Here is a 14,373-nt window from a genome sequence, read left to right as displayed (position 1 = left end):
GTCAGAACCCATATAAGTAATTTGCCTTCAAAACCAACTGTAACACGAATGGAACTACACAACCACCAAAATTCAATCACTTCTAATAATGTCGATTTCTAACCAAACTAGAAATCATCGAGGGGGGAATACAACCAAGTCCAGAATAAGCAATCTCAAGCGGTGGAAATTAAAGACCAAATAAATCACAATTATAGTTATGCAGTGAGTATATTATTTCATTGACTGTATAAAGAATGTGTTGCTATGCAGAATAGACCCAACACAAATGTCTTACTAGTGATAATATTATGCCATATAAGAACAGATTATCCAGAAGTTTAATTCAGAGTCCCTGGAAAAAAAAAAGCATCATTGAGACTTGCATGATCTTCCACGTCATCATGTACATCTGGTGTGGACCTGAATTAACTCCAGCACCAACACACACTCCAGCAACATGTTTGAGGCTTTCAGCATCCAGACAGACACTCCCCGAAGACACACACGAGCCGACATCAAACAGTTGTTCCACCTATAGACCGTGCAACAGCAGATGCACTCAACAGAAATGCATCTGCAGGAGACTTGCTACCAAAAAGATTGATAAAGTTGCCAAAACTAAACCATGAGAAGATGGACAACAGCCATGACACACTGCTCCAAATTCATATACGTTTCAATCCCCTCTGCAACACACACATGCAGGAGCTCCTCAGCCAGCGGCGCGGGCCAGAGAAAAAGGATTACGACATCGCTTACTTTGGAGGACCACGGCTGCAGGCAGTTGGCATAGCAACGGACTAGGAAAGCCATTTCCAACGAAGGGAGGGTGCCGGTGAAGTTCCCTTCACTCCCAACAAAAAAGAAAGAAAAATACCCCCCTAAAAAAATATTTTTTCAATCTACGGTCTTCATCATGTGCAAGAAAATCCAGGTACTTTATTTGCAAATCCGAGTCAGAATGCAAGGAAAATGAAGTCCATGGTAAAAAATCCACTTTATCTTCAAAGTGGAATTTTCTTCTTGCATGTGGAGCTTCTTGCATGCATCGGTTCAAAGTGTCGCCTCCACTTCTTCAACCATGTGTTCGCAGCCCTCGATCACTCTCGCAGTTTTTCCCCAGACTTTTCCCAGCGGTGCAACATCCAGCAGCGCAGCTCCATGGAAGTCAGTCGCCGGCGGTCCCTGCTCCTGCCAACGCCAGCTCTCATCCCCGGTATTCCGCGTACCCCCCCTCCTAACTATCGGAGAGAGAAGCCTCGGTGCAGAGGATGTTGCGCTTAGGAGAAGCATCCGCTAATGAGAAATGGAGGAGCGAGCGAGAGGAGGGGTCCGGAGGGGGGGAGGGAGGAGAATCCAGCTGAAGAATGACATCACCTGTGCAGCGAGTGAGTGAGAGAGAAAAAGGATGGGAGGGTGGACCGGCGAGTGATGGAAAGCGAGCCGCGTTGGAGAAAAACGAGAGGAAAATAGGAGCATTTTTATTGATCATCTTGTAACATAAAGCTGAGGGTATAAAGAGAAGCCCCCACCCCATTTTTTGAGAGCGGGATGCGGCGTCAATTACTGGGAAAAGAGAAGGGGGTTGGGGTAAAAATGAGAAACCCTCCGCCTGAGAAGAGCTTCACAAATGGGGGACAACCGGCATAAAAACGGGATTCCCCCTTTGAAAAGTGGTTCTGGTGCGGACTCCCCGGGATTAAAACCCACTCGAGCAACACGCACAGTCGTGAATCACTTATAAAAGACGGTATAGAATTTAAGTAAAGACTAAAAGTATAGCACTGGTGGCCGTGCGAGTCCATTTATGTGGCCCTAGTGAGGTCAAAGGAAAAATAAAAGTTTTTGGAAGTGACTGAAATTCTTTGATTTATACTCTAAATAAAACTATATTTTCTCTTCCTTCCCTCCATCTACTCTTTCTCCGTCAAAAAACTTGAAAAGAATGAAAGTTATTTTTGAAATAACATGCTTTTGAATCATATTAAAAGGTGTGGTTGATACACATTTTAATATGTATAGCTGATTAAAATCTATAAATCAATTACAAATTAAAGGTTGTTCTATACGTCAGTTATATATATATATACAGAATATATACATCCATTTATAGGACCTCCTTGGGGAAACTCTGAGCTTCCTTTATAAAAGAACACGGCATGACTTCGACTCGTCTGAGCTCCATAAATCACCAGACACAATCCAATTAAATCACACTTTTATGCCTCTGTAAACTAGATTAGGGCAAGAATGGATGCATTTTCATTCCATTTTTTTCTGGATCAGCGTGTCTGCCTCGTCTGTGGCTGTTTTCTAGAATGTTCAGCTAAAAAAAGACGTGAAAAGAGGAGAGGAAGTGAAGGATGTATGGCTGTTTGAACAGCTGATTTGTCCCTCAGCAGGGAAGAAAGGGTCACACTTTATAGTAACTACTTTTTCTCATTTACTTCAGTCATTAAGGTCCACTTTTTTCTTTTTCTTCAGACCTACTTCTTTCCAGAGATCCCCCCCTTTTCTCTTTCATCACATTATCCGCAACCCATCTACTCGTCCCCGACTCTGTGTGATCCCATTTATACTCTTCGCTTTTGCCAGCAGCCTCGATTCCAGAGTCTGAAACCACCTCCCGACGAGGGATGACATCATCTTTTTACTCGGCGGCCAATCGGAGGCGAGCACATGGAGCCCTGCCTTCGGAGGAGTGAATGTACACAAGAGAGAAGAGATAGAAAATAGATACGAAAGGAGAGCTGGGAAGCCGAAAAGGAGCGATCGGAGATATGGACGGAGGGCCGATTGAATGAGGGGTGTGTTTTTAAAAGTCAGGTCAGCCACATGCAAACACTGGACCTCACACATGCACATGAATTCAATTAGCAAACGCTGACTGGATTTAGGACGGCAGTCTAATGGAAGAGAGTGTGAGTCTGTGTGTGTTGGAGAGCTGCAGCATTTTCTTTTTTTCAAAAAGCGCAAAGCAGTTTATCATGTCCGTGCCCTGATGTCAGACACCCTCAGACTGCGAAAAGAAGCAAAACATGCTGCGCCACAAATACATATTCAAACTTGAATATGAATAAATATGAAGCCACTAGACCAAAAAATATGTTTTTATTTTATAATCAAGCACTTAGATTCTAGCAGCAGTGATGGTGACCCAACAGATCATACTCAAGTCTAGACAGAGTTGTCCATGTACTGAAATAAATTAAATATTGAGATGTACTAAAATGTTTAATCAATTTTTACTAACGTTTTAAAAATGTTTTTCATTTAAGGTTAATATTTTAATAAAGTGTGTATAAAATAAAACAATTTTAGTTAATTTACAATTAACCGTCAACGTTTGCTCATTATTGTGTTGCAATTACACTTCTGTACACTAGATGGCAGGTTGTGTAGTTGTGTGCTGAGTCACTGGTCAAGCAGCTTAAGAAGCATTGGATCCAGGTGATGAGTACGAGAGGATACAGTCGACTTCAGGAGCTGATGTTTGGGCATATTTTGGTTTCAAAACAAATGTAAGCAGTCACGACTGTGTCAAGAGTCATGTAGTCTGTAAATTCTGCCACACTAGAGTCAAATACTCGGATAATACTACAAATATATTGTTGCTAGTATCGCAATATATCTTATCATTGACCTGGAATCTTGATGCATATCGTAAAAAATATTTCTAATACACAACACTAAATGTTAAAGCATGATGACTTTTTGATCTTAATTTTGTTATTTACCTTTTTTTTCATATTAAAGCAGCAATACGAAAAAATTAAAAACCTTTTAAAGTCTGGTACTTCCTGGTAACTTAAAAAAAAAAAGTTGTTCATATGAGGGCTGTCACTTACTCACCTTTATTACATGACACTACAAGATAGTAGTAAAAATAATCATTGAAATAAAAGTAATGATCATTAAGAAAATATAATATGCATAGGAATTAACCAATGGATTAATAAAGTACTATCATCTGTCCATCTATCCTAAATGTTAGGTATTGCTGCTTTAAATCTCTGAGCTTTCCCTCTGAATATTCTGGTCCCTACGGAGGTTGTGGTTGGTCAAGTTTTTTGGGGGAAAATACTGAGAGAAAGAAAACATAATCAAAACAGAAAGTGTGAGAAAAGACAAAAAACAACACAATTAAGCAAGTCTTTGTAGGTTTCAAAGCTCTCAGTATGATTCTCAGAGAGTTACACGAATATATCCTATTTCGGTGGTCTCAAACTTTCGGATAGCGGGCCATTTGCAACCTGTAAGAGGATATTCTGCGGCCCTCTATCTGATGTCCAAGTTATTGTGAGTGCAGACTGTATCGGGACTCCTTTTAAAATAGACACAAGGGCCTCAATTTGATGTGAAACCAAACAGAAATACACAAATGAACAAGAACTAAATAAAAGTAAAGGTTGGTCCAGTTGAGCTGGACACCCCTGTTCAAGATGGCTCTTTCTAAGAGGCACCTAAGCTGCCGATGTGATTTTGGTAAGTGGGAGGAAACCAGAGTGCGGGATGTACATATGATTCAGTTAAGACTTGCATCAAGCTTGACTCAAGATCAGGGCTAACCACTCTAAAACAACATAAAAAAACAAGATTTGGAAAATACCCAAAAAGTACATAAAAGTCAAGAAAGAATGAATCATGTGCGTCGAGCATCGAGTCATAGTTCAATTAAGACTGAAAGTTAGATTATAATCTGAACTCATGACGCACTGACGTGTGTGTTTGTGTATGACATCCTGTGTGTCCATCTGTGGCGATCAATGAGGCGTGGCTCTCTGTGACTTGTTGTGTTGTTGCTGCTCCCCTAAGAACGCCACACTCGCCCGATCTCTCCGACGTCTGAGCAAAGTGGTAAACCGTGTGTGTGTGTGTGTGTGTGTGTGTGTGAGAGAGAGAGAGTACCAGGCTAACCATTTGTGCTGAGCTAATTAAAGAGTCAGCTGACGGAGCCCCCCCTAGTGCTTTGTTCCAGCACAGTGTGAACACCACAACCACACAAGTGTTGAGATGTTACTTAAACATCAGTAAAACCAGTAGTTTGCTGCACTTCAAGTCTCCCTGAGAGAAACTTTAACCCTTTCGTGGCTACGACAGTATACTCGTCAGCTCGGGAGCGCTTTTGTCCAATGTCTAAGACAAATAAAGTTTTTATTTAATAACATTTACATTTAATGTCAAAAGAGGGGAACATGATTATCCATCTTCTTCAGTTCAGCTTCACACAGCTATCGCATTCTCAAAGTATTTAAAATATCCAACAACCCTCATGAGAAAAGCCGTAAACAAAATCTAACAAAGTGAACATCCACCCCCCCCTTACATGTGTCTGCGTATGTGTGTCTGAATGACAGGAATTCCTGCCATTTAAACAAGCCCTTCCCTTCCTCGTCCCCGCAGACTCACCATGAGGAAACAAATAACCCAACAGATGCAAAAACACGCTTTGAAAAAAAAAAGGGATTCAAAAGAAAAATACATGAGAATTTACATAAATGGTTAGAAATATAATAATAAATGTAAACTGAAGCCCAACTTAAAAAGAAATAGAATTTCATGACGACCTATTTTGACAGCGACTCAATATATCAATTGCTTAACCATTGACCAAGTGTCCTTTGACTCATTGAATGCGATCAATGAGAGGAAGTGACCCAAAGAGTCGGAACATATTCTAATAGTAAGTAAGAAGAAATTCATTTTATTATACTTAGAATCGTTTTAGTGTTGTCTCCATCAAAACCATGCACGAATAAATATTTGTTTCGGTTTCAGTTCAGGAAGTGTTTGAAGTCCTAGCAAACCAGTTACAAACACCAGGAAATAAATGGTTGCTGCCAGTAAAACTAAATAAAAGTGAAGGGAAATTTGTAATTGTAAATATGTATTATAATCGTCTTTAGTTTCTTGTCTCTTATCCAAATAACCAGTGTTCGTAAGTCAAAAACTCACAGGGGATGTTGAACTACTTATTTAGAAAATGTCCCACATGTTTTTATCTTGGGCAAAAGGACAGACAAGAGAAATAATGATTTTAATTCGTCTTCTCAGGTTTCTTATGCGAGGATTTCTACTTTTTAGCAAACTTTCCCACTTTAATTATACTGTTATTACAAAGTTATGCCATCAATAATGCTTAATGACGGCTGGATATTGGAGATGAAATTCATGGTGTAAAGAGAAACTCTCATATCACACATTTTAAAGCAGATTTAAAGTCCACATTAAAAAATATGCCCAGATAGCATGGTTAGCCGAACCTTTTTTTTGGGAAAAGTTAAAAAAAGTCATTTTTTAAATATTGTGTATTTTGACTAGCTGGTTGAATTATACTAAATAGATACTAGAATAATACTTTAACTCTGATAAAGGGTCAAGGGTTGACCTGTGGAACTAAAGTGGGGGATAAATATAAATATAATAAAAAGTCTATTATATTGTTGTTGGATTGTTCCGGCTTTCACAGCGTCAACTAAAAGTTTGTAACCTGCAGTGTTTGCTGAGAAAAGTGAATCAAGAACCAGCGGAAGACAGTGAGTTGAAGGGAGAGAAAGAAATTAAAGCAAGATGAGCCGAAGCCGTGGATGAAAAATTTAGACAAACAGCAGGACAGAGGGAGGAGGGAGGGAGTGAGAAGAAGGAAAAAGCCTGCCAGCGGGATTTCGGAGGGTGAAGGAGAGTTAAGGGAGAAATGAGCAACGATTTGTTGGTGCAGTGGAGGAAAGATTTCACTTTGCAGCATCTTCATCTCAGTCATTCACAGCCTGGTCAACTGGTTGTAAAGAGCGCGGCGGCAGCTCCGCCTTCTGCATATAAATGTATATTTTAACACAGTTGAGGACGATGGGAAGACCCAGAGGGAGCAGAAGAGAGGGGGGAGGGAGGAGGAGGAAGACTTGGAGAAGGAACAGTGAGTTCATCAGGGTTGTCATCTAAGTGCTGCTGATGTCATCCCTAAAATTAGAAGCTACACGAGCCACAGCTTGTGCATCACCGGAGTAGCCATCACCGGAGTAGCCTCCATCACTCACATCACTCACACAGGTGAGGATCCAAACTCATTTTTTTCATTTCTTGATCAGCTGATACAATTTTTCTCTTATGCTTGTGCCATTATAAAATATTTAAGCTATATTTATCAAAGCATATTCTCAACACTATCTAAGTAAAAAGACTAGAACAAAGGAAGTATTAGTACATTTTGACAAATACTATGGTTCCATCCGTTCATCTACCTCAATCTCGCCATTCCTGGGATTTATCTCTCTGCACACGGCACTGAATATTTCATTTTATTGTATCGAACTGCAGTCAGGAAGATCCAATCTTGTCATTGTTTAAACAAAGAGGTGATTTATGAGGAACAACCTTTACACTCAACTAGCTTATGGTGCCAAACTATTGGTCGCACAGGTCCAAGGTCCTCAATTTACCTCCATGTTTTTTGATTGTAGGGAGGAAACCGGAGTGTCTAGAGTAAACCTTCACAAGCACGGGGCGAACATTTAAACTCTACAGAGGTTTTGTTGACCCATGATGGATTTAATCCGACAACCTTACACCCTGAGGCTGAGACATTAAACACATTAAGCCATATTGAACCCTCCTTGTCAACAGCAGCACACTCTACCTGGTCGGAGCACCAACCTGTGTCCAATCGATGACTCTTCCCTCACCTTCATCTTGTCTTGAACTCACTCGACCCTGCTCCTCATTGACTCTTCCCTCACCCCCTCGCATTAATTCCACTCCCCGACCTTCCTGGAACCTTCAACTCTTGTGTAGCGGGACCCTCCCCCTGCAGAAGAGCCGCTTATGATTCCACCTTCCTGTTACAGACGTCATCTTTCAGTCCTCATTTCACCTGATGTTTTTTACCTTAAAGGCATGGGCAACATACCGGCCCAGGGGCCACATGATGCACTTTGCCATTTTATTTATACAGTATGTGGCCCTTATGAAGATAAAGTAACTACAAAAAAACATTAGCTTTAATTTAATTGACTTTTATAATTCATAAATATATTTAAATGTACTTAACTAGACTTTTTTTTCCTTTGTTTCTTTTACTGTTTTATTTAAATTAGTTAAAAAATTAAAAAATTACAAACTGTATAAACTTAGATGAAATCAAAACGTTTTGTATTACTTGTATGTAGTTTTCCATTAAACGTTCAATGTAAACTGGGAGTGAGAATCTTAAAATCATATTTGTACAATAGTAATAACCAATTAAAAATACCATATTATGATAATATGGTATTTTTAATTGATAAGCCATTTCTCTATACAATTAATTAATATGATAATATTAAGATGAAAGTTATACTTGCATGTTTACAAGGAATATAGAAATGTACATTTTAAGTTAATTAAAAACAAATGCAACCCTTGAAGGCTATCTTCTAAAAACCTAGTTCATGCAAACATGGCAGACGTGATGACAGTGAAACTGTCTTAAAGACAATATATTGTGATAAATGTGATGATGTATTATAAGTATATATTTGTAGTAAAGTCGAGTACTTGTCTCTGGTGTTGCAGATTTAACAGACCACATGACTCTTGACGAAGTCGTAACTGCTTTAATTTGTTTTTAAACCAAAATATTTCAAAACATAAGCTTTAAAATCGTCTGGAGGCGACTGTATCCTCTCATCCTCAGTCATTGCCAGGATCTCGCAGGATTCATTTGTTCCTTTAGCTTCAGAACACTTAATAACTGCTTCCATCCAGAAAGTTAATAGAAAGAACAAGAAAGTTTAATTGCGAAAACTGTGAATATTTGCATGTAAATTGTAAGAAATATATATATTTATAATCATTAAAAAAAATGGTCCTTTTAATCAGACTTTTTTCAATTTTATTAAATCCCAAGACTGTTATTTATTCGATTTTGGTTTAACTTTGGCGAAGATCAGTGCCACAATATAATAAAAAATAAAAGTATAAATTAAGGATTTTAAGCCTGTGTAAGGCAAAGTAAAGACGGTGTCTTTCGTTCATGTATTCACTTGCCTTGACAACCCAGCTTGACCCTCCACTCCGCCTCTTTTCATCCGTTTTTCACACATTACCTTCACTTCTACCCTTTCTCAGTGCCCCCTTCTTTTTTATACAGCTGATTTTTAAAAGGTCACGGTTGCGCCACCTCCTGTATGAGGCGGAGTGAAAGGCAAACAGATAAGGTGAGAGGTGTAACAAAAGGTCGCGACGGAGATAAAAAGTATAGTCGTAGGATTTCGTCTTCGAGTTGCTGAGTAACTTTAGTTTGTTTTCCATCTGAAAACGCTGGCACTGAAAACTCTGAGGTTGGCTAAATGAAGAGTAAAAAATTATATTGTAATCCAGACAGTATCAAACCGAGTACAATTTAGTGAAGAAGTAGCAACCGGGCTCTCCATCTCTCCCTTGGGCCCTTAGTTGTTTCCATCAGTGGCAAGCAGCTCCACCTGCGTTCTTTTGATAGAATGAGTCCAGATGAGCTCAGGAATGAGCCGGGTGTGTTGAAGCAGCGTGGGACTTTCATTTTTACACGAGCATGAAAAACTGTACGGAACACTGAGCCCGTCTGGAGATGGACCATGACTCTGCACTCACTGTCAATCAGTGGATCATAATCTCCTCTTTTCTATGGTCTAAGGTTGCATCTGGATTATATATGGTTTTGAAGTTTTTTTCAGTCATTTGTATGGTTTGCTAATGAAAACTTGACTAGATAATACATACCATAAAATTAAGTAACTAAAAATAAACCAACTTCATGCGACTGTGCTTATTCAACGTTGTTTTGGGGATTTGAAAGTTTGTAAGACTTAGTAAAGATATGACTGGAATGGAGGTCAGATAACATCTACAGTGGCCCTCATGTCACGGTGTGACACGTAAAGCAAGTGACTAAATACTAAAACCTACAAAACCTTAAATGCCGAGATCATCAGATTAGTTATTGCAAAATAACCCAAAACATATAAATGGATTTCAATGAATTGTAGCAAAGTTATGACAACCAGCGAAAAAAAAAAAAGTGAGTCTGTGGTTAAGATGGAGCCGACATCGCTATTTCCTGTTGTGCAAGTGGGTTGTGCAACAGTACCTTTGTGCTCAGTGTTTTCTATGATACTCAACATTATTGGTGCACAAAAGCTGCTTGTTGGTCGTTTCTAGTTTCATATTGTACATGCAAGACCAAAATAACAACCCACTGTATAGAAGTCAGTTTAGGTGGTGGGACCTTTAACCAATCACCACGTCTTTTTTTTTTTGTTCCATCATGGTTAGACGAAGCAGCAGCAGCAACAACAACATCTCGCCTTCGAGCTATGATCGATTCAGACGACACGACACAGACGAGCCATGTTTTGCCTTCCGGCACAGGAAGTTGGCCAACCACAGACGTTTCAGAGAGAGGTGTTTCCGTTAGCGTGCCGACACTCGGTTGCTTCACAAATAACTCCACTTTAAAAATGTTCACATGGAAGACGAGAGTATTGACTTCTGAATGAAAGTAAATTGTATCATGTTTGCAAGGTGACAGAACCTTAGGATGGAAAATTATACTAGATGGGACCAGAGCAGACTTGAAAAGCCCAGGATTTGTTTCCCCCCGCGAGTGGATGGAGGTGACGGATTCATCTACATTACCTTGTCAAATGAAAGACAGGAACCCTGGGGGGGCATCTGATATCTTAATAAAGTGGCTGAGCGGTACTGAGGCGGTGTGTCTTTGCTTACTCGGCGGTCTTTGTGAGGACGGGAAGAAGGTTTTCATCTGAAGTTGACCCTCTGAAGAATAGTTACGCGTTAAAGGACATATTAGTAATAAAAAAAAAAATAAAGAATGGAATATGTTGTGCGCATGTGAATCATCCGTGAGAGTCATTCCTGAATCCTCGAGAGTGTAAGAAGTACAGCCTGTTCTTTCAGTGGATTCTGTATCAATAACTATCAATCAAGTCAGTCGAATTACAAAAACGTACTCGTCTTTGTGCGCCAGAGACCTTCTATCATCCCATCTGACGTTGAGCTTTAGGATCATGGACTTTGGGAGGTTCATTCTCAGAGCCATTAGGAGACAAGCAGGGACACCAGAGACTGGCGATAATGGATTGCTGATGTTGTTATAGTTCAATAAGGTCTCTGAACATCAACTTCTGATTTGCTGCCAGAAACACAATTTTCTCTTTGTACTTTGCGTAAAAATTGATATTTACAGTCAGCAGATGATCCATTAAGTTCAGAAGAAATGCAAAAAGGTCATTACTGTTCCCGAAAACACATTTATTATTTAGAGTCCTATAGACGCAGGGATCAATTGGACGACCAATGAGCCAAGACTTGAAAATCAACATCGAAGTGACTGATATTTTGGTCGACTTTGACATGGATCTGAAGGAAAGGTTTGGTGACCACGAGATCTCAACACATCTTATTATTAGATATGCCCTGATCTGACAATATCCTTTCTATGTTGGAGATCATTATGGTGGATCGGAGAGTCTTCACTGTTAAATCTGGGCTGTGGTTGGTTAACTAAGGGATTCAACCAAAGAGAGATTATGTCTTCTTTGTCTTGTGCTCATTTAGGATACCCTTGTAAGAGCAAGAGGAGGTTTCTAAAAGGGGAAAAGTCTGGGCCTCTTTGCCTTGACAACTGCTCCTGCGACGTGACCTCATTGACAAGTGTGAAACGAAAGGATGCTTCTTAAAATGTCAGTCCCTTAGAAAGGAAATCACAAACACACTGTACATATATAAAAATAGCATAAAGAGAACGTTTAAAAAAGTGTCAGTTTTAATGCCCTATCAATATCTCTAAAGGGTACTTGAGTCACCTTGGTTACCCCCTTACGAGTACTACAGAGATATACCTCAACATCTTCTAAAAAGCTGAAATCAGACACTAAAATTACCATTATCATTAGTGCCACAGCGACTTGAATAGACCAATTTTTCTTCATTTTATTTCAAAGAAAGTTCCAATTCCTCCAACACTGTTTGCCGCTAGCATGGTAAAGGGACAAAAAAATATTTGAAACAAAATGACACGGACTTTCTGTCCGTATAGGTTCTCATCTATCCAGTTAATGGTTAGCCATGTGGTTACAAAGCAAGTCAACTGGAAATCTACACAGTTGACACTCTTTGGAACCACTTAGTATTATTAATTTGAAATATTTTGGGGCGTTTTGTAAATTGTAAAAATCCCCGGTGAATGCCAGGTACTTTAGCTAGGAAAGTATAAAATAGTATTTTAACATTCCTCTTCTATTGTAGCCCACCACCAGGGCAACATGTTGGAGGTCCACCGTTTGTTAATTCAGCCATCCTCAGCGTGCATCTGCTGACCCAAACTTGCTGCTCCCCCATTACCACCCACACTGCAGTTTGTTCATGTGTGTTGCAGACTCCAAAAAAAAACAACAACATTCTCCAAAGCTGTCTGACTCCAAACAGCAGGTGCTTGGATCGTGACTGACGCATAAACACATCCATGCACTGAACAGAACGATAAACTGACGGTGTTGACAACATCCAGAGGAAATGAGAGACGAGCATAAACAGACGAATATTAAAAAGAAAAACAGCCACGATGGCAGTTTGTTTCTGGGCCTGTGCAATGAAAACAACATGTGTGGAGGTCAGAAAAATACAACTACAAAACACACTAAAAATGGGTATGATTCTTTTGTTTTTAGTTAGAAATATGACAGCGCTGTGGCTGTACATACCTCAGCCAAGGAGCTTATTTGACATGACTTCATGAAAACCTAGCATTAAAATAACATGCATATAAACAACTATTAGTGATGGTTGGCTCAAGGTAAAAAAGGAAGTTCCTAAAGTGACAATTTAATTTTAGCCTTTCAGTCCAATCCAGTTCTTATTTTATTTTGATAATTTTTTATGAAAAAATGCCGTATTTGCTGTGGATAATTTGGAAAAAAACAAACAATTTACCTTAACCTTAAAAAAAACAGTGACTAAGTTAGCTTAGCAGCATTATTTCTCAAAATGATTCCGATCTTATGTAGCAACCCAAGCACAATGATGATTGTGAAAATATATAATGTATGATCAACAACAACTCTTCTTTTCTTATTATGTCTACTGTTTTCACATCAAGTCTGTTATATTCTTCAGGACTTCAATTTGGTATTTAAAAGAAGCCACAGCACAGTTTCCTTCAAGTCGGTGTTGAAGCAGGATGTGCAGGGATGAGGATATTTAGGCGTCAAACAAAGTTGATGAATCCTCGAGGCACTAGAGAGGCGGGCGGGCGGGTCAAGAGAGGACGATTTTAGCTCGCCATCAATCTTCGTTGTGATGCTCATGGGAGTGTCTGGGCGAAGTGTGTGTGGAAGCACTGGAGGGAGGTGTGAGACAAAAGTGTGGCGACTGGTGATTAGTGAAGCTAACTGACACTCAGTTGGCTGCGTTGATGCTATCGTGAGGGAGCTCTTCAATAATAGGCAACTGCTGCTCCTCTATCTGATCAAGACATGTTTACAGAGGTTTGCTCGGTGTATTCGTGCTAAATATCAATTCTGAATTAATAGATACTAGAAAAAAATCAGTAGGAGGAATAATATGGAAGTATATCAGTGACATGCTAATAATGAATGGTGGAATTTATCATTTCACATGTTGAAACTTTTTTTTTAGCATTTAACTTTTTTTTTTTAATAATTTGATTAATATTTTTATATATATATATATATATATATATATATATATATTGAATGGTTGAATTTGTTCATTACGAGATTGAATTTAAAGAAACTGAATATTTTCAAAATAAATGTTGTTAAATAATGATTGTCCAAATGAAGTTTTTTTTAATTCATTGCGTTTTAAACTCAATATAAAAGTGTTTGAAAGGTTGAATGTTGATTAAAAGAAATTCAATATAATAATGTATGCACTTCTAAAACAATTTATTTGATTTCAATAACATTCAATAAAGAAAATTCCAAGCTCCAACAATTGTATTTATACTGAATTATATTGAATTCAACCGTCTTTTATTCAATATTCTGATATTGAATAAAAGATTACAGGACAGGAAGTAGAGGTACCCTAACTCACACAAGTGTTATATTTACAACTACAACAGCAAACAACTGACTGATGAATCCAGAAAAAAGTCAAGTAAATGTGGCAACAAGCAAAAACAACTCTGGCTACTTCAGGCTCAAGTAGAGTAACAACCAGGGCCGGGTCTAGGGGCAAGAGGGGGCCTGGCCCCCTCAAATAAATGTTGTGCCCCCTCAAACTTACATGTAAGTAAGTAAGTAACAGCACAATGCCCCCTCAAGATTTGTGGCTGCCCCCTCATACATGCCTGTCTAGACCCGGCCCTGGTAACAACATTCACATTCAGGCACT

General features: G+C 39.1%; 1 protein-coding gene across 6 annotated transcripts in view; it reads right to left on the bottom strand.

Annotated features, from left to right (window-relative positions):
- rapgef6 (Rap guanine nucleotide exchange factor (GEF) 6) overlaps positions 1–14,373 on the bottom strand; it is a 109,440-nt gene that overhangs the window by 49,229 nt on the left and 45,838 nt on the right. Inside the window, exon 1 of one of the 6 annotated variants that reach the window (XM_087807787.1) lies at positions 742–1,186. The exons of the other annotated variants lie outside the window; for them this stretch is intronic. Within the exon in view, the coding sequence (XP_087663913.1) occupies positions 742–795 (54 nt within the window). The 5' untranslated portion in view covers positions 796–1,186. Of the gene's footprint in view, positions 1–741; positions 1,187–14,373 lie in introns of those variants that run through there. 6 annotated transcript variants of the gene reach the window in all.

The sequence above is a fragment of the Callionymus lyra genome, chromosome 14, assembly GCF_982586985.1.
Source record: "Callionymus lyra chromosome 14, fCalLyr1.hap1.1, whole genome shotgun sequence".
NCBI lineage: Eukaryota > Metazoa > Chordata > Actinopteri > Syngnathiformes > Callionymidae > Callionymus > Callionymus lyra.
Note: the sequence above shows the minus strand (reverse complement) of the source record. Positions and strands in the feature narration are given on the sequence as shown.